Raw genomic sequence first — 27,381 nt, forward strand, 5'->3', positions numbered from 1 at the left:
ATTTCCAGTTGTCCTGCTCGTCTAACACGTTCGCAATTGCCACCAATCGCGTTCCTTAGTCTGGCAATGCAGTTCAGGATTTCCCAGGTCACTATCAGGCAATCCGAGGAAACAAGCGTAACCCAGAGAAATAGGCGTAGAGGTACTCAAACACGACGGGCGCCCACCTCACCAGAGAGAGGATCTACCCAAAACGTCCACTCGTTCTGCTCGTCCAGGGTCCCCGATCTGTCGCGGACATCGTCCCTCAGCTTGGTGAAGTAGCCCAGGATACCCCAGGCGAGCAGCATGCAGACCCAGGCAACCAGCAAGTCCCACATGTACTGCCATTTCTGGAACCAGGTTCGCCGACCGAGAAATGGGGATGCTGAAGATGATAGCTGAGTCGAGGAATGAGTCAAGGGAGCCGCGGAAGGCGTCGAAAGTGCGCCGGGAGAGGGCCGGCGAGGCGGATCTTGGCTTGTTGCTCGTGTGAGGAGGCGAGTCGTCGGCTTCGCTCCCCAGCGGCTGGTGTTTACCCCTGTCTGCTTTGAAATGCTTCCTGAAGCCTCTGAGGTGCGATATCGTGAAGGCAATGAGGTCGAGGGTAGCGAGGCTTGCCTCAACATAGTAGGAGGCAAAGATCTAGAGAACAAAGTGAGCAGCCGCGAGAGGTATTGTGTGCCAGGCAGGGTGGTCAACTCACCCCGATGCCCGTCAGATCTGTGTTTCCAAAATACCCCTGAGCAGCGCAGTATTCTGTGGGACATTTATCGGCGGGTCCGTAGATCATATTATGATCCACGATTTTACTGATGTTTCTGTTGTTGAAGGCATTCCACACATATCACTGCCTGATTTTTGCCATCGTTTCTTCCATGGTTAGGTCCCCAATCCTACCCTCCTCGAATGTGCCGTCTGGGGAGGATACGTAGAACAGTTGAGTAACAGCAGCATAAGACCCGAATGGCCACCCTCTCTCAGGATCCCATGGATCGGGCCTATAAATACTTGTGATAAAACTGCCCCATATTGTACAGTTGCGCCCCAAGGTCCATGTCCTCCCAGAGCGGGAGTTCTGTGAAATGGACTCCATCCGATATGATGGGCAAACCTTGGAGACTCCGAAACACTCGGTTGGGGCAAACGGTTGGTGGTGGCAGGTTATTTTGGAAAGCTTCAGGCGTCGTCCATGTCATTATAGCATGGCCCTGGTAACCAGTGAGCCAGACTTCTTGGTATGGAGATTGGAAAAGTGACTACTAGTATTATTGGGAACCCCCTCTTTCTCCTGCATGCGACCAACAACATGAACCAACCCCCCGCAAACCTGGTCACCTGGCGAGCTGCATTCTATCTACCAGGGCAAAGACATGAAGCAGGGGCCTTTCTGGTCTTATCATCCCCTCAACTGTGAGAAGGCACCCCGAGGTCACAATCCCCTCCTCACGAGTCGCCGGTGCCCTTGAACTCGTTACAAGTCCTGCTGTTATGGGCTCTATGTGACGCGAATATTAGTTGTCCCCAGGCGCCGTAACACGTCTCTCCTCCTTCGTTACAATTTCCCCAGATACATTCAAAAGATTCCAGTTACAACTCCATGGTCATGGCAAACCTTGTAACAAATTCTTGCCCCGAGGCTCGCCTCCCCCTCCCCCGAATTCTAAGTGAAGTGACCTCAGTCAGACATTATCTGCCGCCCTCACGGGCCAACTTCATTGCTCCCAGCTATACCGTCAAGCTCGCGCTGTCCCCTTGCGCGGCGAGCTGTGAACCAAGGTCGGGTCTAGGTGGCCCATTGCTGCACAGTCAGGGCATCCTCTCTGTGTGATAGGTTGACATAATGGACCTCGAGCCCGGGTGGCAGACGCGTATTGATGCTATCCTCGAGACCCCCTGTTTTGAACAGTGTTAGCCAACCACGGCTGCGGGAGGGAAGGGGGGATAAAGAAGGGGGGGGGATAGAAACTCACAGATAAAGACGTAGAGGTACTCCATCACGATGGGCACCCACGTCACCAGCGCGAGGATCTGCCCAAACGACCACTCGTTCAGGTCATCTACCATTTTGCTCTTCTCGCGGATCTGGTGCCTCAGAATGGAGAAGTAGATCAGAATGCCCCAGGTGAACACTATGCAGGCCCAGGAAAAGGCTAGATCCCAGATGACCTGTAGCCTCTTGACCCAGGGCCCCAGCTCCTCCATCCGTTGCTTGGCAGACTCACTCTCAATCTTTTTCCTGGACTGGTCACGGATGTAGCGCCCCTTGATCAGGAAGAAGGTCACGACGGTCCACAGTATGGGGAGCCCGATGGCCAGGACCTGCGCCGCCTTCATGCTCTGCCAGTACTTCCTGCCGCCCCGCTCATAGCAGGGGTCCTCGTCGCTGCTCTCGAGCTGCTCCTTGTCGTGGCGGAAGTCGTAGTCAAAGTTGCCGCGCGGGCTCAGGAACGTCTCGGCCACGAGGAGGACCCAGATGATGCCCACAACCGCCCGCCGGAGCCACGTGCGATGGCTACGCGTCCTGTTGCCGCGCCGTCCGTTGAGGCGCCCCACGAGCGGGTACAGGACCAGCACGGGGAAGGCGGAGAAGCCGGCGGCAGTCATGGAGAGAATCATGTCGTAGAGAGCGTCTGACTGCAGCAGCTGCTGTCCCTCGGGCGTGCGGCGGACCTTGATGCCCTCGACCGAGATGTAGATGGCGGCGCTAAGCATGGCAACGCTGAAGATCATGGTGGCCTCGAGGAAAGCGTTGAGGGTTCCGCTGAAGGCGTCGAGCGTGCGCTTGCCGAGGTTCAGCTTGGAGAGCCTACGGGACTTGGGGGATCCCTCGGTGTCGCCCCCATCGCCGGCTTCTCCGGGTGCCGCCTGGCGGTTGCGCTTCTTCTCCTTCTCCCTCCTCCTCTCCCCGACAAACCATATTGTAAGACCGATGAGGTAAAGGGTTGCGAGGATTGCCTCGACGTAGTAGGAGGCGTATACCTGAAAGAGATGAGCTGGGATGCTGAGGTGCTGAGATGCTGGGAGTTGCCCCGCCGACTTACACCAATTCCCGTGAGGTCTGGATTCCCGGTGAACTCCATTGCATTGCAGTACTCATCAACGCATTTTTCGATGGGCTCGTAGAATAGTTTGATAGTAAAAGGGTCAGTTTTGTTGATAATGGTGAAAATGCCGTTGTCGTCCATGGATTCGTAGAGATTCCACGCGTACCACTCCGAAATCTTTGCATTCTGCTCCTCCTCGGTCATCTCCCCAAGTTCGCCCGTGTAGAGAGTACCATCGGGGCAAGACTCCACAAATAATACGATAGTCTGGTCATAAGAGCCGAATGATGTATACTCAGGCTGCCACGGGTCGCGGCGATAGAAGCTGGAGAGGAAGTTGCCCCAGACGGTGCAGTTTTTCCCAAAGTCCATCTCCTCCCACCGTGGGAGCTCTTTGAAGTGTTTTCCATCTGACATGGTGGGCGCTCAACCTCGCAGGCTCAGTCGCGTTGAGTTTTTGACGATGGCAGGTTGGTTTTACCGAGTTCAAAGCATCTGCCAATGCTGCCATGTTCTTATATAGTCTCTTGGCAATCAGAGAGTGAGCAAGCCTTGTTTGTATAGGGAGTAGTTATTGTTGGAAATCCCCCGCCGGCTGACCACCTCTGACAGAGCTGAGTGTGCCATGGACGATTGGGCTTATCGTGCCTCTGTACAGAGCCTCACTGCAAGGTATGCACTTCGCCGTAATTTTAGATGGTGGTGGGAAATGCTGACGGGGGCCAGCGGGGTGCGACCAGGCTGCCCTCGTCAAGTTCACCAATCTCTGCGTACACATTTCGAGGTTCACGTCCGTTCCCCCCCCCTGAGTCCTGCATACCTAGTAGCCTCCCGACCTATCATGCTCCATACCGGCATAGTGAAGCCGTCACAGTTCTGTTGTTCACGGCGAGGCAACAACCAGGCTCTGCCACGTCGGGCTGAAGCATGTGTCTGCAGGACATGTATGTGTTCAGGCTCCCAACCTCTTCCTCGCACGCTGGTCCCGACTATAGGATTCAATATTCCCTTGATTATTCCCCTGGTCGTGCAACTAGCGGGAACGCAGAGAGGTCAGAGAGAACTTGCCAACGAACAGTAAACGACATGTAGGTGCAGTCGGATCTCTGTACGCGAAGTTGAAAGTTGAAACCAACCACGGGAACCAACCACGGGAACCAACTACGGAAACCAATACTCGGCGGGACCATGTTACATGTAGGGCTGAGACAATGACACATGCGCGATAGGCCACCTACTAGTACGCTTTGAATATGGTTTCATGGATGATGGCTAATTATACATAGCAAGCGCGGCACTAAACAAGCGTTCTGTCAGGTAATAACAAACCCGTTATATGCTTGGCTCAATACCCTTAATTAGCAGTGCCTTGATATTTTGTCATTTTATGACTGCCAGTGTGTCTCCGCAAATATCTGCAGTACGTACATGTAAGCACAGGGTTGCATCGAGCACATCCAGCTGCTGATATCACGCAGGAAAAGAGGCAACAACAGCCATACCGTCGGCCCTGTACCACAGCGCACCTTTCAGCTGGGTATGGGTTGGTGAGCGATGATGCACAATACATGATACATCACTCTGCAATCTCTGCCCCCCCGGCACTCGCAGCCTGATCGACCTCGACAAACTTGACAGGCTCCCTTCGGGTCCGGTCCACCTTGACGTCGAACACATCCAGCCTCTGATACCCACCCACGATGTCGTGATACTGCTTCCCCTCGATACAGTCGTCCAGGTTCATGTCCGCATACAGGATGCCCTCCTCGGCCTGCAGGAAGTCCCTCGCCTGCCTCTCCCCCGTGACGGCGTCGACGGTCCAGCCCGCGAGCGGCGCGCCGGTTGGGTCGAGGAACATGGTGGCGCCCTGCTGCGACTGGTCCAGCGACTTCTGCACCAGCTGCGGGCTGGTAGATCCGCGCACGACGGCATCGCGAGCGCCCTGCTCGAAGAATGCCGAGCACAGGACCCCAAAGGCCTTGGCCTCGAAGCAGTGAGCCGCAGCCCGCACCCTGTTGGCCGTCACGTTGTCGTAGTTGGCCCCGTTGGCCCCTCCTGCTGCTTCTGCTGCCAGGCGGGTGGGCCAGATGGCCGGCCACGTCGAGATGTGCACCTGCTCGCCCTGGGCGGCGAGGGCGTACTTGGCCAGCGGGTTGGTGTTCTCGCCGCAGATGAGGTTGCCGATCCTGCCGTGCGGCGTATCAGCGACACGCAGCCCATGGCCATCGCCGGGGGCCCACGTGAGCTTCTCGAAGAAGGTGGGCGCCAGCTTGCGGTGGTGGACCAGGACGTCGCCGCGGCTGCCAATGATGAGGTTGGAGTTGTAGAGCGTGGCGATGCTGGACCGAGCTTTTTCGGAGATGCCCACGCTGACCATGACGCCTGCGTCCCTCGCTGCGGCGCGGATCGAGGCCATCTCGTCGCCGTCGGCATACACGGACTCGAGGGCCATGCGCCGGAACAGGTCATGGTTCTCCGCGGGCGACCGCACGGCGCTCCAGACGGGGAATGCCGGGATGAAGGACTCGGGGAAGACGACCAGGTTGGCCTTGTTGCGGGCCGCCGTCTGGATCAGCGAGATGGCCTTGTTGGTCGTGTCCCTGGCCGAGAGGAAGACGGGGGAGGCGTGGCATGCGGCCACGCGCAGTGACGTGCTCATCTTGACTGTTGGCGTTGAAGAAGGGGGGGGAGAGGTTAGAATGGGAAACTGTTGAGTGAGCTATGAGGCCAGGCGATTCTGTACACCGTAACTTCGTCCGTAAGTGTACTCGCATCATTTGGACCGGCATCTCTGGTGGGGTTGCCATTCGACTTATTACCCCGTGGGGTATCATGGATTCATGTCCCCCGAAACTCCGGTTTTCCCGCAACACCCGCCGTACCCGCTCCGTCCCGGCAGCGACACTTGGAGACAAAAAAGAGACTTGGATGAGCTCACCATCTGTCCCCAGCCGTGTATCTCGTACACCCGGCAGAAGCCTATGACGGCCACAATCTCCAACGTCTCGCCCAGTCGACACCCACGCCGCTACCCTAGAGTCGAACCCCAGGGAGAGCGAAGCCTTACACACCCGTCATTTAGGGTAGTTCTCTCAAAGCTAGAGTAATTCTGATAGCGCAGAATAGTACAACGGTCACCCATCGCTGCGAGGGAGTGTCCTTTTCACGATACCTATACTGATAAAGCCACCGTGTTGAGACTAAGGTATGGGACTGGGTGTGGCGCTGGTCTTGACGCGGTGTAAGTGAAGGTTAAAAGGGTAGAATTTCCTGGAGAATCAAGGCTTTAAGTATTTAATCTTAAGGTTGCTACTACGTAGCATCATAGGCCTAGGCTTTCAATTCAGCTCTGCTGCTACTGTGGGCGGGACCGTGCCGGGCAACATCCGAGACATTGGCGCCACGTGCTAGGAACGGCACCAGTACTCGTAGTAGTACGACCACAACTACTAGTCTAAGCTCATGGGCTCAGTTTTTGAGTTGATTCAATCGTAATAAGAAACGCCACGGGCCCCGCGACTGCGCCGCAGAATGTCATCGTGGTCGTCCTTTTGTGGTCAAGTCAATGAACCCGAGGTCCAGAATTGGCACCTGTTGCAAACTGGTCACTGGGAAACTTGAAATGACAGCTTGGTATGTAACACCAGACAGAAAAGGCGGCGCAGAGGCTCTTCTACCTGTGCACATATTATTATGTATTAGTTGGTATCCGTACCTAGTCTTGGTATCGAGTCCGGGCCCGTGTATCCACATTTTCTCGGCCCCATTTCCGGGGCTAGATGACTAGATTCGGAGCATCGAAACCAAGCTTTAGCGGAGCCGTGTGATCGGAAGAAGTAAAGATCAAAGATACGATTGCTTAGGCTATCCTATCCCCTTACTTATAACCCCACCGGACATGAGTTCAAGAGCGGTAGTTGACCGTGACGTGGCACTCATCGCAGTTCCTGGTCCCGTAGCTACCGTGCCTGTCGCTGCAGTTGCCTACAATTGATTGGACGGTATCGTGGATTTTCTTCCCGCTGACAGTCTTGCCGCCGCTGCCATCCGTGGCGTAGATAATGTAGCAGTGGCTGAGCTGAACTCGGCAGAGGTATCGATGCTGCCGATTGGTATGCCGCAGTCCTCCTCTGGGGCGGGAGTTGGGGAGCCGTCGCAGTGGTGGATCTGCAGATCGTTGAAACAGCTAATCGAGATTCGAGATTCAAGATTCTGAGCCGACCATAGTTCGGTCGTGGAATTGAGGTGCCCGGCAGGTGCTGAATATTCTGCTTCAGAAGGAATCCTACGACATACCATAGGAGTACTGGCCCAAAGGGCTCATTGTATGCTCAATGTGTCGGCAGGAAAGAACTCTTTGGCAGAGAACGTCATCAGCAGAATAAGAACAACTATGCTCGTGGTGAGTGCAACCAACTCCGACGTCGAAGATCCCCCCGTGCACTGCTCTACCTTTGCCATTGGCACTCACGGCGGGTGCCATGTCACGATGTATTGCAGAGCCTAGATACCGAGTGCCTTCAGCATACAAATAACATAAACAGCTGTGTAAAATTGCCTTCATGCCAAGGACTCGGAGACTTCCATGGCTACTTCACCTTCAACCATGGTCACCTTGGCTGAGCTGCAGCATACAGATAGCAACCGTCGGCATGGAAGGCCTTTGTCTCAGTTCACATCCAACGTCTATACTTGTCTCAGAACTCCAATGTAGTATCAGCTCTAATTCCCTTTTAATTCCCAGTTAAAAGAACAGAATGAATGGTATGATCAGTATATACTATAACCCCCCTGCCAGAGGAAGCCGCCCGCCACAGCAAGACTTGCAACCGCCCAGGTCAGCTCCAGCTCGATGACGGACCAGACCCAAAGACACCCCAGCGGAGGCGCCTGCTTCATGACGGCCAGGTAGCCAAAGCTGTTGCTGATGTAGATCAGATAGCAACCAGACACAGCACTCATGGCGAAGAACAGAGCCTGCCACAGCGTCTTCTGGTACTTGGCGGGCAGCCCCGGCAGCAGCCGCTGGTTCGCCTCGTGGGGATGAAGCGGGTAGAAGAGCAGCATGAAGACTGATTTACCAGGTCAGCTCTGCATACGTTTCTCTTGTACATTTCTACAACTTACCAGCCCAGGCGCGCCCTGTGCGGACCCAGACGCTGGACCATTCGACTTCCCTGCCGTACTGGTGCTGGACGAGGACGTCAAAGGTGAAGTGCATCATGGCCATGGTCACCGTGTACAGGGCTGCCTCGAGGAAGCGCTCCGCCCCGGGGGACAGGACGGGCCCGTCATCCACTTCGTCGTTGGGGTCGGCTCCATCGCGGGCGAGCTTGTTGGCGCGTGTGCGCTCGTCTGCCTGGGCGAAGAGGTCGCGCTGATGGGCAAGGTCGAGCAGCGTCTGCTCGGTGGGACCGGAGCGGTCGGGCTGCTTGAGCTTTATGTCCTTGGCCTTCCTGGGCTCCTTGGCTTTGGGATCCTTGCGGTTGCGGGCCATGGTGGTGTGGTGCTCGAATGGCGATTCGACGTCCCCTGGATTGGATTGAGCTTGTTCTCGTCGTGTGATCAGGTCGTCAAATTTCAATCTGCGAGTTGGGGGTCACGCGTCCAGTCGCTGCCACTGCCGGATGACATCAGACCCGCCCTGAGAACCCCCCAAAGGGTCCCCCCCAATCCCCCTCCAACCCCTGAAACAGCGCCTTGGCGCCCCCCCAAAAGCCACCTGCAGTGTCTAGGCCTCAGTGACCTCCACTGTTCTGGCCTTTGTCTGGCGCGGTCTCGGGTGCCTCATGGCGCGTCTGCCAAATGAGGATAGTGACGATTTAATCACCTGAATCACGGACCAGGGGTGCGAAAGCGCAAGGTGGCATCTCCATCTCGTCCCGCACTCTCTAGCACATCTTCCTATCTTCACCTGTCGCATCGCATTGCCGTCTGCGCAATTGTCTCTCTGGATCTGAGCAACCAAGGTTGCTGCATCGGCTCTGCGGGCTGTGGGCGCGCTCCTCAATCCCCGCCGTCCATCCTGGAATCCATCTGCATCCCCCCCACCAACAAAGACCAACAAGACCACCAAGACCAAACAACCCCCGACGGCCCGATCACCACCACCACCAGCCATGAACCAGGGCGTCTATCTCGCCGCGCTGGTTGCGGTCGTCCTGCCATGCCTGTACATCTACACGGCCAGCGTTGTTCAGACCCGCTTCCCCTCGCTGCAGAACAAGCGCATCTGCCTGCTGATTGCCCACCCGGACGACGAGGCCATGTTCTTTGCGCCCACCGTCCTGGCCCTCACCCGCCCCGAGACGGGCAATCATGTCAAGATACTGTGTCTTAGCACAGGTGCGAACCCCGGTCCAGAAAGGACCCAACGAATTGAGACTGATGCGACCATGCAGGAAACGCCGACGGCTTGGGCGAGACGAGGAAGAAGGAGCTCGTCAAGAGCGCCATGCTCCTCGGCCTGCGAGACGAGGACGACGTCTTCATCATCGACGAACCGTGAGGCCCCCTACCCCCCCTTCCCACAATCCACACTCCCAGAACACCCAGAGCTAACCTCTCGAGCCCCTTTCTAGAGAGACCTTCCCCGACTCCATGACCCAAACCTGGGACGAGACCAGGATTTCCAACCTTCTCTGCAGCGCCTTCGCCCCCCACGTCGCCCGCACGCGCCGCAGCAGCAACGACCTCGACGGCGACGGCGACGGCGACGCCCCGCCCCAGGCCAACATCGATGTGCTCATCACCTTCGACGCCGGCGGCGTGTCCTCGCACCCGAACCATATCTCGCTGTACCACGGCGCGCGGGCCTTTGTGCGCACCCTCTTGCAGGGCAGGCCCGGGTGGCGCGCGCCTGTGGACCTGTACACGCTGACGTCGGTGGGCGTGGCGCGCAAGTACGCGTCCGTGGGGGACGTGTTCGCGACGATGGCGGCGTGGGCGCTCGGGGGCGCGCGCCAGGGGGGGGACAGGGCGCACCCGGGGGCGCTGCTGTTCATGAACGGGCTGGTGGGTGCGGAGGGCGCGGTGCAGAGGACGGCGTGGAGGGCCATGACGGACGCGCATGCGAGCCAGATGCGGTGGTTCCGGTACGGGTGGATCGTGATGAGCAGGTACATGGTCATGAACGACCTGCGGCTGGAGAAGGTCAAGGCCAAGTGACTCGGATACGGCTCGCAGAGGCTGCCTAATAAATTGATACCCTTTTTTACCTAGTCATAGTCCCTCGCCCCATGGTGGTTGTACTAACGTACAGGTCAATTGCTTGGACATCAACTCGAGGAAGTGCCCGTCCCAAAACTGGGGCGTATCACGACGCGACTACTTTTGGAAAACCAGGAGCTAAGTACACCGTCGCACACAGAGTATGACAAAGCGAGGGGTGAGGAAGCCCTGCTCTCATCCCAGACCGAAATGGCTTATCCAGCTCTGCCCTTGCATTCAACCCATGGGAGCTAGATCTGGAGCGACCACGGCCATTTTCCCCTTCGAGTGTTCAATAGGGACAACTCCAGGGCTACCAAGTTGACTTACACCCACAGGCCCGTCTCCCCAACAAGGCCTTCACCTTTCACCCTACACACCACACCTCTCCCGTGAAAAGAGAGAGCGAGATAAAAAGATGTTCGCCGGCGAAATCACCTTCATCCAGCCTCCAAGCCCCCACATCAAGCGCCCGTCCGGGACCGTTATGGAGTTGCGCGACTGGGCAGACATTCAGTGCCAGGCACAGGAGCTCTAGCAGCGTGGTGACGAAAACAGACTGGTCATCCCTGAGGTTCAGAAGAAACGGCATCCAGTATCTCGCCTGTGATGAAGCACCCCCCTTTCGTCAGGGGGAAACGACAAGAGGAAGTGGCCATATGGATGGTGGTTTACCCAGGGGTCTACAACATAGTCGTGGAGTGTACAAAGATCTTCCATCCGTCCTTCGGACGCAATACTCTATAGAGACAAAATTGGCCATCTATATCTTATGCCCCTCTATACACCCAAGTACCCAACCTGCCCTGGCATACCCAAATCACGCTAAATCCTATATAACAAAAATTCCAAACGCCTGGTATAATATCGCATGTCACACCATCCCCCGTCTTAAAAGTGCGTACTCTGCTTCTTCTTGACCTTCCTCCTCTTCTCCTCCTCTGCCCTGGAATTGCCCGCGAAGAAGCCGCTCCCCGTCCCAGCCACGGGCCCCGCGTACGGCGAGTTCTGCAAAAAGTTGCCAAACTTCTTCCTCGCGCCGCTGCCGTTGATCTGCTGGGGCTCCGGGGCAAACCGCACGCCGCTCAAGGATGAGGGCTCCACGCTCCTTGGACGTGGAGGCTGCGGCGGGGCGGGGTGGGATCCTTGCTGTGACGGGCGGGGTGGGAGCTCCGGTTGCGGGCCGTACTTCTTGAGCAGCTCCTCCGTCTCCCTGTTGACCCTCTTCTCGCGCTCCCTCTTCTCACTCTGCTGCCGCTCCTGCTCCTCGCGCTGCTCCCTCTCCAGCATCCTCTTAATTTCCTCCTGTTCGCGCTGTAGTCTCCTCTCCCGCTCGCCCTGCTGGTCGATCATGGTGTGACGCCTCCTCTTCTCGGCCTCGATCTCGGCCCGCATGCGCGCGTCCGGCCCGGATGATGAGGCATGCTGTTGTGGTGATGGCTTGACGTTTCCAAGTGCCCCGGACATGGCTGCGCCCGACATTACCGCGCCGGACATGTTGGCGCCCACCATAGCCGCAGGTCCCGACAAAACGGCGGGCCCTGATGTCTTCTGTAGAGGTCTGTTGGCCTTTGATGTGTTGGGAGGTGGAGCACCGGCCGTGTTGAAGGGGTCCTGCCGGGGAGCTAGGTATAAGTCGCGGATAACCTCGGCGCTCAGCAGCAATATCACCTCGAGCCCTTTGCGATCTTCGATCTCGACGCGGCGCATGTTGGGCTCGTATATGGCGATGGCGCCGTCAGACCGGCTGGCCTTGAGGAGCGCAATGGTGATGTCGGGCTCCTTGTTCTTGCGACCGTCGACGGTCCTGCCCGACATGTAGCAGGTCATGTCCCTGCTCATGCGGCCGTCACGCTTCCAACGGAAGTTGATCTTGGGGATCAGCTCGGGGACGAGGGACCCGGGGCCGTCCTCCTGGTCGATCTTGCTGGCGCTGGGCAAGCGGAAGCTGCGCTGGGGCACCTCAAACTCCCACGAGTCCTTGCTCCAGCTGCCCTGCTGGTACTTGACGAGCACGGCCTGGTCCGGGTTGTAGAGGGAGACGGAGAAGGTGTGTGGGGTGATGGGGACAGAGACGGGGTTCCCGCCGTTGGCGCGGATCTCGGCGGCGGAGAGGGTCTGCTGGGACCATTCGGGCTTGACGAGGACTTCGGCGTAGAGAACAGACGCGTACTGGATGTCGAAGAGGCCGAGGGCATACTGGTTGTGGGAGGAGGTCGGGGGCGGGCGCTTGATGAGGTAGTCGGCCGAGGGCTCAGAGCCGTTGTGGGTGTAGTAGAGGAGGGTGTGGAGGGGATTCTCGGACGAGGTCCTGAAGCGGTACGTGGGGAGGTTCTCGTCGAGCATGGTGTTGAGCCGGAGTCGTCGTCAGCTCAGCCGATTCCAAGAGTCACGCGTAATGCTGCCAAGGGCGAGGAGCGATGTTTCATGGGATGGTGCCCAGGTTCCAGAAGGGACGAGACGGCGAGAGCGTCGGTATTACATTAAATGATGGAAGGAAAAGCTTAGGTACATTGAAGGTTAGGGCCAAGTAGAGAAGATGGGATTCCAGGGCTGCGCAGGGATGGTGCTCCAGGTCTGGTAGTATTCGTAGTAGAGATTCGTCAAGATTCGTCGCCATTGTGGCTGCGGCTGATGGTGGCAGGTGGGGGTGTCGTCATGGGGCACCAGGCTGCGCCACACCCGCAACTTCCCTCTGCCTTAGTTCCCGTGCCTGGGCTGCAGCCGCTGCTTGCACTGCCTATTCTTAGCAGCATGTGATTGGCTCGCTTTACGGCCTCGGACTTCTAGCAGTCGAGGCGAACAGTTCCCCAGAGTTCTCTGTCGAATGGAGCATCTCAATGTCTGGAATCCTTTGAGGCTCTGCCGTGGCGTTGTTGTGGGCATATTTCTTATTTATTGGGCTGAACGTTGATGGTTGAACCTTGAACAACGGGCCCACAAATGACAGGTTTCCTAAACAGGCAACATACGGTTCGCACCATTCTTGCCATAAAGTCTGTGATCAATCAGCCGCTGAACTAACCAAATACAAATGAGTCAAGATTGTCCAGGTGTTTCTAACTGGACTTCAATATATTCATTGGCTTGATCAGGATCCATCTTGGGCTTGCCAACCGCCGATTTGAACATTTATTTGCAGCGTTCCACCGAATTGTGCTCGGAGAGTGAACAACATGAAGGTGAAGCCCATGGGCATCAAATTCACGATGCTGACATACCCCAACTTGCAGGGATCGGCCAAAAAAAACAAAACAAAGTAAAATGTGGTCGCGAAAATAAGACGGCTGGATGTAGTATTACTATGTCCGTTCAGAGGCAAAAACGAGGATGATGTGCACCTGCCATCTTCCTTGTAAACCTTCGCTCAGGGCTCCTTCCATCCCACTCCAACGCTGTTGTGGAGACACGAGACACGAGAGACTCAGCTTCGTCACCAGCCAGCCTCGCTCATTCTTTAGCCTTTCTCATCACCTCTTTTCCCCGATCATCATGCCCAGGCCACCTAAGCCATGACCCTCACAAGACTTCCTGCGACCTTCTCCATCAGCCCACTCCCCACTGGGCTCACCGCCGCCGTGACCAAGCTACCGGCCCCAGACCACCGCATCCTCCTCAAGAAGCGCAGGTGGCTACGCACCTACTCGGTTCTCGCCCCACGCGACCTCGAGCGCAATGGCGTGCCAAACCCGGCCGACGCGACACTTGTCTTCGCCCAGGAGGAGGCTGGCACTGCCGTATGCGTCTCCCCCAACGGCGTGCTCCTGACGTGTTCGCACTGCGTCGCCGAGACGCTCGAGGACCTGGACTGGGCCAAGATCCACTGGCTGCTCTTTGCCTCGGGCGAGGTCGTCGCGGCCCGGACTGTGGCCTGGGACGGCCGCTGCGACCTTGCCGTCCTAGTCGTCGTCAAGGCCACCGGCAACACTACCCAGGCCTCATTCCCCTCCATCCGTCTCTCCCCTGCTGCACCCAAGCCGCAGGCTCGTCTCCTCTGTGTCGGGCACCCAGGCTCCGAGGATCTGGAGGCGTCGATCCCCGGCGCGCAGACCAACTATGACACACTAGTCCTGAGCGCAGGCATCTTCCGTGGCCTGGCTCCCGGCCAGGATCCTCAGGACAATTCCGAGATTGGGGCGCTGATGCATACGTGCTGGACCTATTGGGGTCACAGTGGTGCGCCGCTCGTGGACAGGAAGACTGGTGCGCTGGTGGGCGTGCACTCGAGCTGGGATGACGAGACGGCCATGCGGAGGGGCGTTGCGTGGGAGGCTCTGAACGAGTTCCTTGAGTCTCTTGAGAAGGACATTACAGCTGGGGCCGCTGGGGCCGCTACAGAGACTGGGACAGGGACCGGAGTTCCAGAGGGGTGGGTATGGTTCACCAAGTGAAGCTCCGTATCCACTGTCCATGCCACGTCCCCGAGTCCTGCAAGATGAGGCTCTGAGGGGGATGCAGTACAAAGCCTTGACCAAAGAATTCTGTAAAGAGGCAGCAGGCAGCAGTCCTGGCTGTCTCGGGGTCAGGAGGAGGCAGCAGCTTCTAGTGATTGTGTGTTGTACGTTGATACCGTACGACGATGTTGGTGACAGGTTCCCCGAAACAGGTTCACGTGCTGCAGGACTATTCCTTCAGCATGCATGCGCGCAGATCCGACATCACAGATCAACCCCATATTGCGTCCTGTGCCGTGGATCCGTGTTTATCTCATGCCTATCTCGCCTACAGTGCCAACCAACACAGCTCCCATACGTTGTGTTGGTTGCGCGTTTCGGTGGCCGCGTTGGTGAGACCCTCATCTACTAACACTCGGTGCCTGTCACACGCAAGTCCATGCTTAGGATTGGAGTCGACGACGCGGCCGGCCATGCATGTCTCTGCAGGAGCCTCATGTCGTAATACCACCAAGTCCCAACCACAGCTGTGGGACGACCGCCCCAACCCTTAAGGGCTCTCTCAGTGCCCCTCGTTCGTATACTAGACGTTCCCTCTTCTCAAGCCATGGCCCAACCATGGATCCCCTCACAGTCCTCACGGTTGTTGCGACTTCAGCGCAGCTATGCGACTTTATCACTAATCTCATCAAGAACGCAAAGGCCATAAAGGACCAGGGAGAGATACCCGGGCTGGGGACCATCGAGACCATCACCCGCGACCTGATCGAGTACAACCGCCAGTTTGACTCCTACTCCTCGCACCCAGCCAAATATTCAAACAGCCCTACCAAGAATAGCCTAGTAAATAACCCCTAGAGAAAGCACCCATCCCACACAGTTCGTCTAATACATACTAGGCCCTTCAGAAGCTGTCCCGAAAATGCGGAGACATTTCGCGGGAGCTCCTCGACCAGGTGCAGACGCTGCAGCCCGCCACGCCCACTAGCATCAACGATAAGCTGCCCACCTGGGATGACTTTCTCACGGCGGGAAGGACGATGAGAAGGAAACCGCGGATGGAGGAACTGTCGAAGCAGGTTGAGCAGTACCGGGACCAGATTGCCGCGAGGGCGCGCAGGGCCTTCGACGAGGATCTGTCAATGCGCATGGACCGGGGGTTCGCGTCGCAGCAGGAGTCCTACGACCATCTCGTCAGGAGGCTGGAGTCGCTTTCATGCCAGAACTTGGAGCTAAGGCTTCTCCTGAACCAGCTCATGGTGGAGAAGAACAGGGCGCTGACTCCCGACAATGCTGGGTTTATGCTCAGTATTGTGGGAACGTTAGGGGTTCCCAACGTCATTCGAGATGGTATTCTCGAGTATTTGCACTTCCAATTTATGCACCAAAGACAAGATACAGTGGCCAAGTCCCACGCGAGGACGTTTCAATGGGTCTTCAAAAGCCCCCGAGAGTCGGGTGCCCCTTGGTCAGATTTCAGTGGGTGGCTTGAATCTGGATCTGGGTGCTACTGGATCCAGGGCAAGGCAGGGTCAGGGAAGTCTACGCTCATCAAGTACCTTTCTCGGCAGGAGGAGACACAGTACCATCTTAGGGAATGGTCCAACGGGGAGCCACTTATCACCGCATCGTTCTACTTTTGGTACGCAGGGACACCGCTCCAAAGATCACAAGAAGGACTCCTCCGGGGACTCCTTCACAGTATCCTGCAGCAAGCCCCTGAGCTGATTCCCCGCGCAGTGCCAGATCTCACCAGAGCCATGGCCAAGAGCAGCGCTCTAGCTCAGTCAGAGCCGACTACGCAGCAACTTTTTGCATGGTTTCGGAATCTCGCCCAGACTCTACAAGAAGGCGAGGTTCCGCATCGCATCTGTCTCCTAGTGGACGGCCTCGATGAGTACCACGGCGATGAGACAGAGCTGGCCCAGCTCTTCCTTGGCATGTCCAAAATATCTACCAAGATCAAGTTTGTCCTCTCCAGCCGATGCCACGAGACCTTCCTCTCTGCATTTGTAGGCCAGCCAACCTTGAGACTCCAAGACCTGACCAGGGAAGACATACGGCACTATACCATAGATCGATTAAGCCCCATCCCGGCAGTTTCTGGTCGGGATGTTCTCGTCAAAGGAGTCATTGAGAAGGCCGGCGGCGTCTTCCTGTGGGTGTCCCTGGCGACAGCATCCCTCGTGCGGACATATCGTGAAGGCGGGACCCCAGAAGCACTCGAGAAAGAATTCGAGAGTCTGCCCTCGGAGCTTGAGAAGCTGTTCCAACGCCTTCTTGACATGATTCCCCCTGCACAACACCAAGAGGCGTCTAAACTGCTCCAGATTGCTCTTTGGCCATTCAGACACGGGACTCGAGCCTGCTTCACCCACGTAGAGAGTCCACTTATAGGCGCCGTGGCAAAGGGGGGATTCCGCCCCTTACAGTTATATCTAGCCATGGAAGAGCCAGGAGAACTCCTGCAGCAGACCCGCCAGGGGGTTATGTCGGCAGGAGTCACCAAGACCGAGGAGTTTGGGATGGCCTCCAACTTTCAGGCGCGAACCATGGGCTTCCTTGAGTCCCGCGAGGAGTACGGCACGGGACGCCCATCTCTGGCGTTTGTACATCGGAGCGCAGTCCAATTCCTTTCCCAGCGCCATGTTGTCAAGTATCTCGAGTCTCTGACTGCCACTTCGACCTTTGACGTTCATCAGGCCTGGTTCGTCGGGGCTCTCGGGGTATTGAAAGCCGGCCTGCGTCCAAAAGGGATCACTCAACTCGATGAGGGCACCCTCCGAGCCCGCAGATGGCTGCTGCTGACCAACGCCATGGACATTGCGTGCTTCATGGAGCTCATCAAACGCCCGGCACCCAGGGAGCTACTCGATGAGCTCGACACGTCCACCGCATCCCTCCTACGCCCATCCACCGAGCTCGAAAGAAGCAGTAACATTCGCTTCGGAGGCTCCTTTACCAAGGTTCATCCCCAGCGGCAGCACTCCACCATCAACTCCCTGCTACGCCCGTCACATCCGCTACACCCCCTCAACAGCCCCATCCTGCGCGGGACTCACGATCCGTACATCACCAACACGGACTCCGAGATCCTCATCGACAGCGCCGCCTGGACGTTTCTCCTCGAGAATACCTCTCCCGGCGCAAGCCGTGACTTTCTTCTCCGGGCCGTGTCGTGGGGCCTGGCAACCTACGTCGTAGAGACACTCCACCAGATGCACCCCGAGAGGAGAGCCCTGGTGTCCACGCAGCTGCTCGTCCTACTCCTGCAGATGATCCACCAGTACCACCAGGCACCGTTCGCGATGAAGCTGGCCCGCAACAAACAGGTGTGGGATGCAGCGCTCGCAGTCGGCGGAGACGTCAACTACATGGTGCAGGGCCAGATCCCGCTGTGGGCCTCGTGCCTCGTCATGTGTAGCCCGTTTGGCATGAGATCTGACGTGGACTTTGAGGAGTCCATGTATGTCTCGGCGTGCACCATGCTGGTGCAGATGGTGGAGCACGGGGCGGACCTGCAGCAGCGGTTCTACTACGACGGGTACGAGTACTCCGTGACCGAGTTTTTCCAGCGGGTGGACAGGAAATTCAAGGATAACCAGGACAGCCGCTGGAGGGACCTGAGGGCCTTTGTAGAGGAGAGTGTCGGTCTGGCTCCCCAGGTAGGCGACGACAAACGGAGCTCAACGGGGTCGAGGCATCTTGCCTTGAACAAGAGCTCCTACTCGCGAGCATGGTCCAAGCTAGACATTGCCACCCGCCGCAGTCGACGGATGCTGCAGGAGACGGCCCTGGGTCGAGGTTGACCGCAGTCTCCCACATGACACTATAGGTAAAGAGTTATAGTTGCAAGAGAGACGCGGACATATACAAGTATTAGTGAGCATTATCGTGTACCTGAACGCCCAGCAATGAAAGTGAAGGGGTACATCTTGATTGATTGGTTCCCTACATGTCTTCTTCTATCATCGCTCCTCACAGACTCTCTCACTCTCTCTCTCTCTGCCCTTTTGAATCCAACACAATATAAAGCTCGCCCATCCAAGTCATCCCAAGCTCGCCCACCCAGGCTAAGTGAAAGAAAATGTTTCCGCCGAGCTATAAAAAAAAACAATAAAAAAACGCCGCACCGGCCCTCCCCTTTCCCATGACATGACATAGAGAAAACAAGCTATCGCAAAGTGTAGTGTTGCCCACATCCCCTCCCCTCCCAATAGATCCGAAGCGTTAATATCCAGAGAATTTTGGGGTGACAAAATTAAAACAAGGAAAGGTCGCTTGAGCAGCAGCAAGAGCAGCAACAGCAGTGTCGGGGTTTGGACCCAGGAAGAGACAGGCCGTTCCTGGGTGCGCATACCAGGATATATACCCATTCTTATCCCAGTCTCCATTGTCCGGTAGCGAGGACCCTTTAGGTTATCGCGCCCGATACCTCAGCCTCGTACTTTTTTCTCTTTTCCCATAGACCCGTACGTGTACATGGTCCTCTCAAACGAATGAGATGGAACCAAAGATCCAAAATCGGCACCACGAACCCTTCAGCAAACACCAGCGCAGCGCTATGCAGCAATGTCGTGCAGTTGGTCCTCGTAAACATCGGGGACCGCAATATGACGCCCCCGGAATCCCGGGGAGCGGAGCGTCGGGATTCGAGCCGCTCATATAATCCCTCCCGGGGGATCATACCCCAGCGTCGTCCCTCTCGTCCCTCCACCGCCCTCGGCGTCTGCACTGTTTGTCTTCCGCAGCATGAACATGGGCTTCTTCCCCTCCTTATCGAGCTGCTTGAACAGGATGAGTGGCTTCTCGTCCATGCCCAGGCACCGCTCCTGATCCCCGTACACAATGTACAGGGCGTACTGGTCCCACGGCGCCTTGATCTGGTACTTCTTGAGCGCCGCGGGGAGCACCTTGTGGCACGGGTCGTCCATGCTCACGCGGAACGACTTGTACACCTCTACGGCCGCGGCCGAACTGCTGCCGCCCGGTGTGTCGGGCACCGGCGTCTCGCGCCGCTGTGGCGCACCCCGGGAGCCCCCGCCATCGCGGGCTGACAGTGGGAAGTTGCCGCGGTCGGCTTCGCTTCTTGCTGTCTGTGGAGGAGCCTCGCCGCGGTAGGACCGTGAGGCGAGGGTGCTCATGTGGATTTGGGGTGAGGTCGGTGAGGGCATGTTCGGGGAAGGGTAGGCGGGTGACGTGGAGCTCTGGCCGGAGCCATTCATGGCGGCGAGGTGGGAGGAGGAGAGGACGGCGCGCTCGGCGGCGCCAGCGGGGTCGAGGGTCTGCTCGGCTATCGTCCGCTCATGTGCCGGCTGTGTGGGCGATGTCCTCTGGGGCGTGGCACCGATGAGGATCTTCCTTTGGGAGTACTGACGCTTGACGCCGCTGCCGCCCGGTGGTGTCGGGGTCGGGACGGGAGGCGATAGGGTTGCTGACTCGTACCCGTATCCTGGGGTATTGTTGCTGCTACTCAGATTTGGTAGCGGTGTCTGGGCATCCTTCACCAGCCGCACGGCAGGCAGCACGTCCTCCCTCAGCCGCCTGAAATCCTCCGTCATGCGTCTTAGGTCCTGCTCCAGCAGGTTCATCCGCTCGTCTCGTAGCCGGAGCTGCTCCACCAGCTGCTTGATATCCTTTAGGGTGGCTGTCGCGTATTGGGCTTCTGCGTCGGCGGCTACAAAGCTTTGGTTAGTGTGTAACCCCCTGAGGAAGAATGCACTTCGACGTACATAGTGGTAGGTAGTGATCGCTCTCGATGGGCACATCCTGCGCCTTCTTGACATCGTAAACGCTCTTCAAGATGGAGAGTCGATGTCCCACACTCGCAATCCCCATGCTCTTCAAATCGTCATGGTGCAACGCAACCAGCGCCTCTCCCACAATCTCGTTCTCTGCAGTCTGGTCAGCTATGCGTCCCCCTCCTTCATCTCGGACCAGATGTATAACAACGCACCAAGAAAGTGGTCCGCGTACTGCTCCAGACCAATGCTCCCGATAAAGTCGGCGCACTCCTCGGCGGTCCACTCGGTGACAATCGTCTCGGGTAGCCTGTCGGCGCTGCTACCGCCGTGGTGGCCGCCGTATGTGGTAGGCGTGTGCTCGGTGGACGTGGTCGTTGTGGACAGCTCTGAGTCGATGGGCGAGGCCTCCGAGTCGCCTACGGGCGAGTGGTCGCCGTGCATGCTGCGCTCGTACTCATCGTCGGCGTCCGACTCGGCGTAGGTAGCGCCGCCATCGAAGGCGGCCATCGTTTCCCCGGAGATTTCAAGCCCTCTCTCGCCGGCTTGCCGTGGGTGGTGTTGTTAGGGACTGGTGGGTGTTGAGAGAGGGAGCCAAGGCGGCGAGACGCCGGTTGGTTGGTAGTGTCGGCTGGAGGAGGAGTCGAAGGGGGGAGGGGGGTTTAACAGAAGCAAGGGAGCGGCGCAGTGGGATTCGCTGCTGTCGCTCGAAATCGTGGTGGTCGTGGAGAGGGGGAAGACAGGTCGCAGGCGGCTGCGAGAGGGGATCGTCGACGCCGGTCGTGGTCGTGGAGATGGGGATTGGCAGCAGGAGTACCGACAACCACAGGTGATGGACATTGAACGGGCCACCAACTGCCAAAGCCTGACTGTGAGGTGCAGAGGCCCAGTCCCCACCTCTCCCAAGCGTCTGGCCTGGCGCGCGGTCCCTGGGCGTCTGGTGTTGGCACTACTGACAGAATAACATGGCCAGTAATCCCAGTATCAGGCGTGTTTCTGCGCGTCCTGTTTTCTGTCACCCATCCGGCTGTGCCAGAGGCTCCCAGCCCCTAGCGCCGGGCACGAGCCAGGGGTACGTACCCGTAGTCAGGCACAGGCCGCACAGCACTCACTTGGCACTGCTGCCACTGCAGATGGGGCCACAGGCCAGTGAGTCCACTAGCCGCTCCCGCCGCGCCCCACCTCCGGTGAACCGGCCACGAATAGCATGTGGCTGTACGCAAGCCTTCTGAGCCCCTTCTCAACGCCTGTCAACAACGCCTGCCAACGGCTACCAACGCCGTCTCATCATCGCACATCACCGTTCCCACATGTCCTCCAAGAGTCCAAGAGACTAAGCGTCAAAGATCAATGCCGTAACAATGTACCACTTCTCATTCAACTAAACTCCCAATCTATCGCATCGGGAAACGTTACCCCCATTTTCTCCCGCTAGCTCCAAGCTGAAAGGATAGCACAATGCAGCTTTAAACCATACCAAGGACAAAACTAGCAACTCCAAAAAACCCCCCTTGCACATCGGCTTTAAGCTTCTTCGACTTCCCAGAAGCTTCCAATTCTTCCATAGCCCTGCGTACCCACGCACTTTGCGCGTAAACCCACACAAAGAACCCCTCCTACTCGCCGTTACGCCGTACTCGCACCTCCCACCCTTTGCTGTTCCCCCCTGGCCATGAAACAGCCCCTCCCCAGGTTTCAGGTTTCCCCAGCATGGGCAAGAGACTCTCTCTCTCGTGTCTGCGACGGCAACCCCTGCTGCTACGGCCTACCATCCTCTTCAGTCTAATATTATTCGTTACTACAACTGTCGCCCATAAGAGGGTTGGCCCTCCGGGCCATACGTATTATTCTTGCTTGATCTGGCCGCGTCCGCGCCTCGGGATAGCACGTATTGGGAGGTGCGCTCCGTCCCTGACAGCCACCGTCTTATCGACCCAGGCTCACTTCTGCGCCTGCCCGTGGGAAAAGAACAACACGGAGGGGGAGCGGATCCGATTCTTCGTATCAGCCTCAGGTCTTGACGTCCCGGATCATGTACGACTTGCAGGTTGTGAATCTGACGGCGGCAGTTGACATGAATCATGAATCTTGGAATGCTAGAGACGATGGTAGTTCCGGACCAGAGGCAATTTCCTGAGTCTAGTACTCGGCGCCCCCAGGCTCTCCTCCCAGAGACACATCTGATATTACATATCACAGGTAGGCAGACAATCATAGTGTGGGTAATCACCTTCATTATTCTATAAGAACGTCCATACCAATGGACACGGCCATTTCCTTTGCCGTTCCCCAGGAAGCTTCCGATCACATTGTGGTCCACCTCGTCCAATCCTGACAGCGTAGCTCACATTCCCTGTATCCATGACCCCGAAGTATTTATTCTACAACCCGTGAGGCCTCTGTATGAACGATTGTGGAAAATAAAAATGCCAAGGCAGAAAAAAATAGGGGTAGAAAGGAGGTGAGCACGCTATCGCAGCATGCTGGCCAAGAATAATGTGATGTTTAATGAGGAACAACGAGAGAAGTCGAAGAGAATATAGGTCATCCCTCAGAACGAATTAAAAAATGAGTCTATGCAGATGCGCCCCGAACACCAAAGTAGTAGAAAGGTTCCGTTTCTGCCGCCGTTTGTCGAGATTTATGTACGCCGTTCCCATATGTCGCCAAGTTTCAAAGGTTCTCATCGTAGCGTAGCTTTGGCGTCGGCAGCGCCATTCTTGATGACGTCGTCCACCGACCACCGAGGAGGCTTGATGGCGAAGCCATTCTCCTTGCGCCATTGGAGCTCATCCTTGGGAGCCACATCGACGTCGGCCGGGAGAGGCTCAAGGCCCCCCGCCACGCCCGATGAGTACTTGAGACCCATATCTTCCGCGACCTCAGCGCATGCCACAAGTAGCCTGTCGAGATCATCCTTGTTGTGTGCTGAGGATACACAGAAGCGGGCACGCGACGTGATGAGAGGCGTGGCAGGATAGCCAACGACAACGACTGAGATCTGACGGCGGAGCATCTCATGGGAGAAGGCGGGGATCTTGGCGGGGTGGTACAGCATGACAGGAATGATGGGGGAGTCATCGTGGCCGTAGACGATATAGCCCAAGCGCTTGAGTCCAAGACGGAGGTAGCGGGAGTTGAAGGCGATACGGCGCAGACGCTCCTCGCCCTGTCCGGGGCAGAGCTCACCAGTGATCATCTTCAGGGATGCGAGGATCTGCATGAGCACACACGGCGACGGACACTCGCCTAGTAGCGTCGAGGCATTTGTGGACCGGAGTTTGTCGATAATGTGCTTATCCGCCGCAATGTAACCACCGTTGGCACCAAACGACTTGGTCAGCGTTCCCATGAGGATATCCACCTCTGCAGGATCGACTCCAAAGTAGTCACACACGCCGCGCCCGCGGGGTCCCAGAGCACCGATGGAATGGGCCTCATCGACAAACAGGTAGAACTTGTACTTGTTCTTGAGGGCAAGAATTCCAGGAAGATCACACATGGTACCCTCCATAGAATACAGGCCTTCGACGACGACAAGAATCTTCTTCCATGGGCGGTGGGTGCGAGGCTGACCTTGGGAGATGGCCTCACGCAGAACCTTCTCGAGGTCCCTCACATCATTGTGCTTGAAAGCCTTGATGACAGCACCGGAGAGTCGAGCACCGACACGGATAGAGGCGTGGTTTAGTTCGTCGGAAATGATGAGGCAACCCTTGGACATGATGGCGGGGAAAGAGCTGGAATTGGTGACGTAGCCCATGGAGAAGACCATGGCCGCAGGCTTGCCAACAAAGTCGGCAATTTCGCGCTCAACCTCGAGGGCCAAATCGGTGGTGCCGGCATCTCCACGAGGGCTGCAGGTGGTCACTCCACACCGCTTCACGCATTCCTCAACGGCATCTGCGCAGGGTCCCTCTGACTGTGCGAAACCAAGGTAGTTGTATGAGCTCATGTTGAGGGTTTCCGTGGTGGTGCCGGTGTACTTGTAAGTGCGGTTGAAGTCATCCGACTTTCGGTCAAGCAGGGTGATGTAGCGGCCAGGAACGCCAGTGATGGTGCGGGCAAAGCAATCATCCAGGCGGAGCTTGAGTCGACGGGTGTAAAAGCTGTCGAAGTCGTCGTTGAGGGGCGCATATCCGTTCTGCACCTTGAGAGTGTTGTAGTGCTTCTTGTCGCCGAACTTCTTGCCGAAGAAGTCGCGGATGTGGCCGATTAAAATCAGCATGAGGTAGCTGATGTAGGTGGTGAGGAGCGTGGCGTAGGGAGGTTCGTCTTCGATGGGGGCTTCCAGAGGTTGGCCATGGGACTTGCTAGTGTAGAGGTGGCTCGGGTGGGCCAGGGGTCCAAACTGAGCATCGGCGCGCCTCTGACGCTCAGCCTCCTCGACAGTCTTGGGCTCGAATAGGGTCGTGGTGGGGGCATCGACGCTGCTCTGGTCACCAGTGGCAGCGGAGAGAGAGATGGCGGGCAGGGAGACGGTCGAGGCGGCAACACCAGACGACGGGGCGGTCGACTGCATCTGGTTCTGGTGGTGCTGGTGCATGGCCAGCAGAGCCTGCTGGGTGTGCTCCTTGGACTTGGGGCTCGAGGAAAAGAGCTGCGTCAGGCGGTTTCCCCTAGAGCTGGAGGGGCGTCTCTCGCGCAGCTTCTCGGATTGAGACATGGTGGTGGGAGGGGAGGTCGAGAAAGGATTCGCCAATCGACGGGGCATCTCTCCTGCGAGACCAGATGAAGGTGTCAGGACGAGTTTGGTCTTTGCCGGCAGGATCGGGATGACGGAGGTCGCGGTGACGGGCACCTGTAGATGACGGCCAGACTCTATTAATAGAGGTCGATAATAACTGTTTCTGGGCATCAAGATTAGCGCCTGCAAGAATATGCACTTCAAAGCTGAAATCTCATGTCGTTTAAGAGTGTGGGAAATTGATGTGATTCTCCCAATCGCGCCAGTGGGCAGATGATGACGCCGGTAGCACACCAACGTATGCGGCGCGCGCGTGGCTTCCGGGATGGGCGGGCGTGGATGGCAAGGGGTGCCTCAAACATTCGAAGAGTGGGCGAAGCGATGCAAAGCCACTTGCTTGTCCACGCAGCGCACCATCAACATTGCAGGGCTCATTCACGCTGCGCCGCGCTGCGCCCATTCCTCTCCACAAGCCTCATGAAGATAGACACGGAGAGTGCGAAGCGGTAGGGAAGAAAACAGAAGAAGAAAGAAGACCACAGGCTTGACCAGGCGGCGCAGGGTTGGAAACCATGGGTAATACGGAGTACAACTCACCTGACAATGTCAATGGACACTACCGTCCTCGTCCAGATCAATTCGATAAGTCAATCCCCGTAGGCGATGCTGGGGATCCTCTATCGCGAGATAGAGGCGTCGTACGTTCCTGAGAGGAGATACGCGTAGATGGGAATGTTTCGTCTAGCCGCGTGAGTCTCGGGGTTGAAGACGCCGCCGGATCCGCCCAAGGGATAGGGAGTATCCGCCTCGTTGCAACGGCCGACCGCCCGTAGTCGTAGGAGGTGCAATGAGGATGGCGGCGAGAACCGGACCAAGGCAGCAGGCAAGCAAGATACCGTTCAGAGATCAAACTATTCGTAGGAGGAGGGATGAAGGGGAGAGTGGCCCATGAGGAGGGATGTGAAAGCGAGGAGGCAAATTGGAAAGCAGAGATTGGGGGGTTTGGCGTCCAACCAATCAACCAGTGGGTGAGCTAGCTCTCCTAAGGCCGCCTGTCAGGAGAGGATCCCGCCTGAGAGCTTGTCAAGGTGGCACAGGATTGGGCGAGAGGGCTAGGGGTGGGGCATCGGAGGCTGACACGGTGGTATTCGTACCTGCTGTAGGTACCCGACGCGGTGTTCCAGGTTGGCAGCATGCATCGGGCCATCACTGCATGGGCGATTCAATTCAAGTGAATCGGTGAAGGGCGCCGTGCCACCCAGCCTCATCAGTCTCTCACTCAGATGATATCCAAGTTCACAACAGAGCCAGGCAGAGCCAAGAAGAGCCCAGCCCAGCCATCGCTCGGGGCCCCTGGCGCTGAGTTCCGGGCTGCCGGACTCCCAGAGATTCCGCGATCACTGATTGATCATCAATTGATCCCCTCTAAAGGCTGGCCATCAGCAGTGAGCACCACCAGCCCCGTTTTTCCTTCCATGCCAGTGGAGGGACCCGGTTGACGGCAGGTTTCAATTTTGATTTGACCTCCACCATAGCCATTCTTGGCGCTAAGATGGTTCCTCTTCCCGCCCTTTCGTGCTGATTTTTTCGCTTTCGCTTTTTGTCCCTTTTCGCGCAGAGCCGGCTTCTCTCTACCGAGTCTCGCCGTGCGGCTGTCCCGGACATTAGCGCAGATCACCAATCACCATTGCCCATTGGCACCGCGAATGCAGTTCAAACTTGGCGGACAGTTCACCGCTGCAGGGAAGACTAAAGGAATAGGAGAGCAGAACTCGTTTTACTACCTTCGGCCTGATCATGAATCATCATCCTATCGGTACATCCGGCACACAGTTTGCTCGTCGCCTATCCGGAGTTGGGTTTTAGATCGGTGATGATGGCATATTTGCGTACCAACGGCGACGGTTCATAGACCCTAGGCGCGTTTCGGCTGGATCACACCAAAGTTTAAGGGTCGATCGAGAGCTTAAAAGCAGGCTTTGGCCATGACTTCATGATACGAAAGGGCCTCGCCCTGCTTTACCCCAGAAAGTTGGTTTCCCCAATGATGCCGCAGATGCGTGCGCGCCAATACAAATACTTCCCATGGCTATCCGTCTTCAATATCTCTAAGAACATTGATGTTGGCATAACGAGACCACAATCGATTTGGACGCCTTGAGAATGATCCCAACAATGTCCGCCCGCTGACTGGTGACTGTAGGGATTCAACACATGTCGACATGTCGAATTGGACATGTGCTGCACTATGTAGATCCCAGCATATAAACTATTATTGAGTTTGGAATACCAATAGGTATTAGATGCAACTGTCAGTAAGCAGG

The 27,381-nt window shown here is 57.1% G+C and overlaps 9 protein-coding genes across 9 annotated transcripts; 3 read left to right on the forward strand and 6 right to left on the reverse strand.

Annotated features, from left to right (window-relative positions):
* Positions 1 to 1,765: 1,765 nt before the first annotated feature.
* ACO1O0_007757 (uncharacterized protein) lies at positions 1,766 to 3,443 on the reverse strand (the record flags this gene model as incomplete). Its single annotated transcript, XM_083197125.1, has 3 exons — positions 1,766 to 1,875; positions 1,953 to 2,961; positions 3,024 to 3,443. The coding sequence occupies 3 exons, from the start codon at positions 3,441 to 3,443 to the stop codon at positions 1,766 to 1,768; spliced, it is 1,539 nt and encodes a 512-aa protein (XP_083046593.1).
* Positions 3,444 to 4,602: 1,159 nt separating this feature from the next.
* On the reverse strand, positions 4,603 to 5,685 carry ACO1O0_007758 (carbon-nitrogen hydrolase; the record flags this gene model as incomplete). The annotated part of the gene is made up of 1 exon (XM_083197126.1): positions 4,603 to 5,685. The coding sequence occupies one exon, from the start codon at positions 5,683 to 5,685 to the stop codon at positions 4,603 to 4,605; it is 1,083 nt and encodes a 360-aa protein (XP_083046594.1).
* A 2,111-nt stretch (positions 5,686 to 7,796) lies between these two features.
* Positions 7,797 to 8,523, reverse strand: ACO1O0_007759 (uncharacterized protein; the record flags this gene model as incomplete). Its single annotated transcript, XM_083197127.1, has 2 exons — positions 7,797 to 8,098; positions 8,154 to 8,523. 2 exons carry the CDS (start codon positions 8,521 to 8,523, stop codon positions 7,797 to 7,799), a joined length of 672 nt encoding a protein of 223 aa, XP_083046595.1.
* A 622-nt stretch (positions 8,524 to 9,145) lies between these two features.
* GPI12 (N-acetylglucosaminylphosphatidylinositol deacetylase) lies at positions 9,146 to 10,193 on the forward strand (the record flags this gene model as incomplete). The annotated part of the gene is made up of 3 exons (XM_083197128.1): positions 9,146 to 9,371; positions 9,428 to 9,530; positions 9,608 to 10,193. The coding sequence occupies 3 exons, from the start codon at positions 9,146 to 9,148 to the stop codon at positions 10,191 to 10,193; spliced, it is 915 nt and encodes a 304-aa protein (XP_083046596.1).
* A 933-nt stretch (positions 10,194 to 11,126) lies between these two features.
* ACO1O0_007761 (uncharacterized protein) lies at positions 11,127 to 12,581 on the reverse strand (the record flags this gene model as incomplete). Its single annotated transcript, XM_083197129.1, has 1 exon — positions 11,127 to 12,581. One exon carries the CDS (start codon positions 12,579 to 12,581, stop codon positions 11,127 to 11,129), a length of 1,455 nt encoding a protein of 484 aa, XP_083046597.1.
* A 1,166-nt stretch (positions 12,582 to 13,747) lies between these two features.
* Positions 13,748 to 14,626, forward strand: ACO1O0_007762 (trypsin-like cysteine/serine peptidase domain-containing protein; the record flags this gene model as incomplete). Its single annotated transcript, XM_083197130.1, has 1 exon — positions 13,748 to 14,626. One exon carries the CDS (start codon positions 13,748 to 13,750, stop codon positions 14,624 to 14,626), a length of 879 nt encoding a protein of 292 aa, XP_083046598.1.
* A 621-nt stretch (positions 14,627 to 15,247) lies between these two features.
* Positions 15,248 to 18,438, forward strand: ACO1O0_007763 (uncharacterized protein; the record flags this gene model as incomplete). The annotated part of the gene is made up of 2 exons (XM_083197131.1): positions 15,248 to 15,472; positions 15,529 to 18,438. 2 exons carry the CDS (start codon positions 15,248 to 15,250, stop codon positions 18,436 to 18,438), a joined length of 3,135 nt encoding a protein of 1,044 aa, XP_083046599.1.
* An 852-nt stretch (positions 18,439 to 19,290) lies between these two features.
* MTS50 (uncharacterized protein) lies at positions 19,291 to 20,880 on the reverse strand (the record flags this gene model as incomplete). The annotated part of the gene is made up of 3 exons (XM_083197132.1): positions 19,291 to 20,306; positions 20,362 to 20,523; positions 20,586 to 20,880. 3 exons carry the CDS (start codon positions 20,878 to 20,880, stop codon positions 19,291 to 19,293), a joined length of 1,473 nt encoding a protein of 490 aa, XP_083046600.1.
* A 2,173-nt stretch (positions 20,881 to 23,053) lies between these two features.
* On the reverse strand, positions 23,054 to 25,036 carry LCB2 (serine C-palmitoyltransferase LCB2; the record flags this gene model as incomplete). Its single annotated transcript, XM_083197133.1, has 1 exon — positions 23,054 to 25,036. The coding sequence occupies one exon, from the start codon at positions 25,034 to 25,036 to the stop codon at positions 23,054 to 23,056; it is 1,983 nt and encodes a 660-aa protein (XP_083046601.1).
* Between the last annotated feature and the right edge of the window lie 2,345 nt (positions 25,037 to 27,381).

This window comes from Amphichorda felina (genome assembly GCF_050947745.1).
Source record: "Amphichorda felina strain 45539 chromosome Unknown scaffold_8, whole genome shotgun sequence".
In the NCBI taxonomy this organism is placed as follows: Eukaryota; Fungi; Ascomycota; class Sordariomycetes; order Hypocreales; family Bionectriaceae; genus Amphichorda; species Amphichorda felina.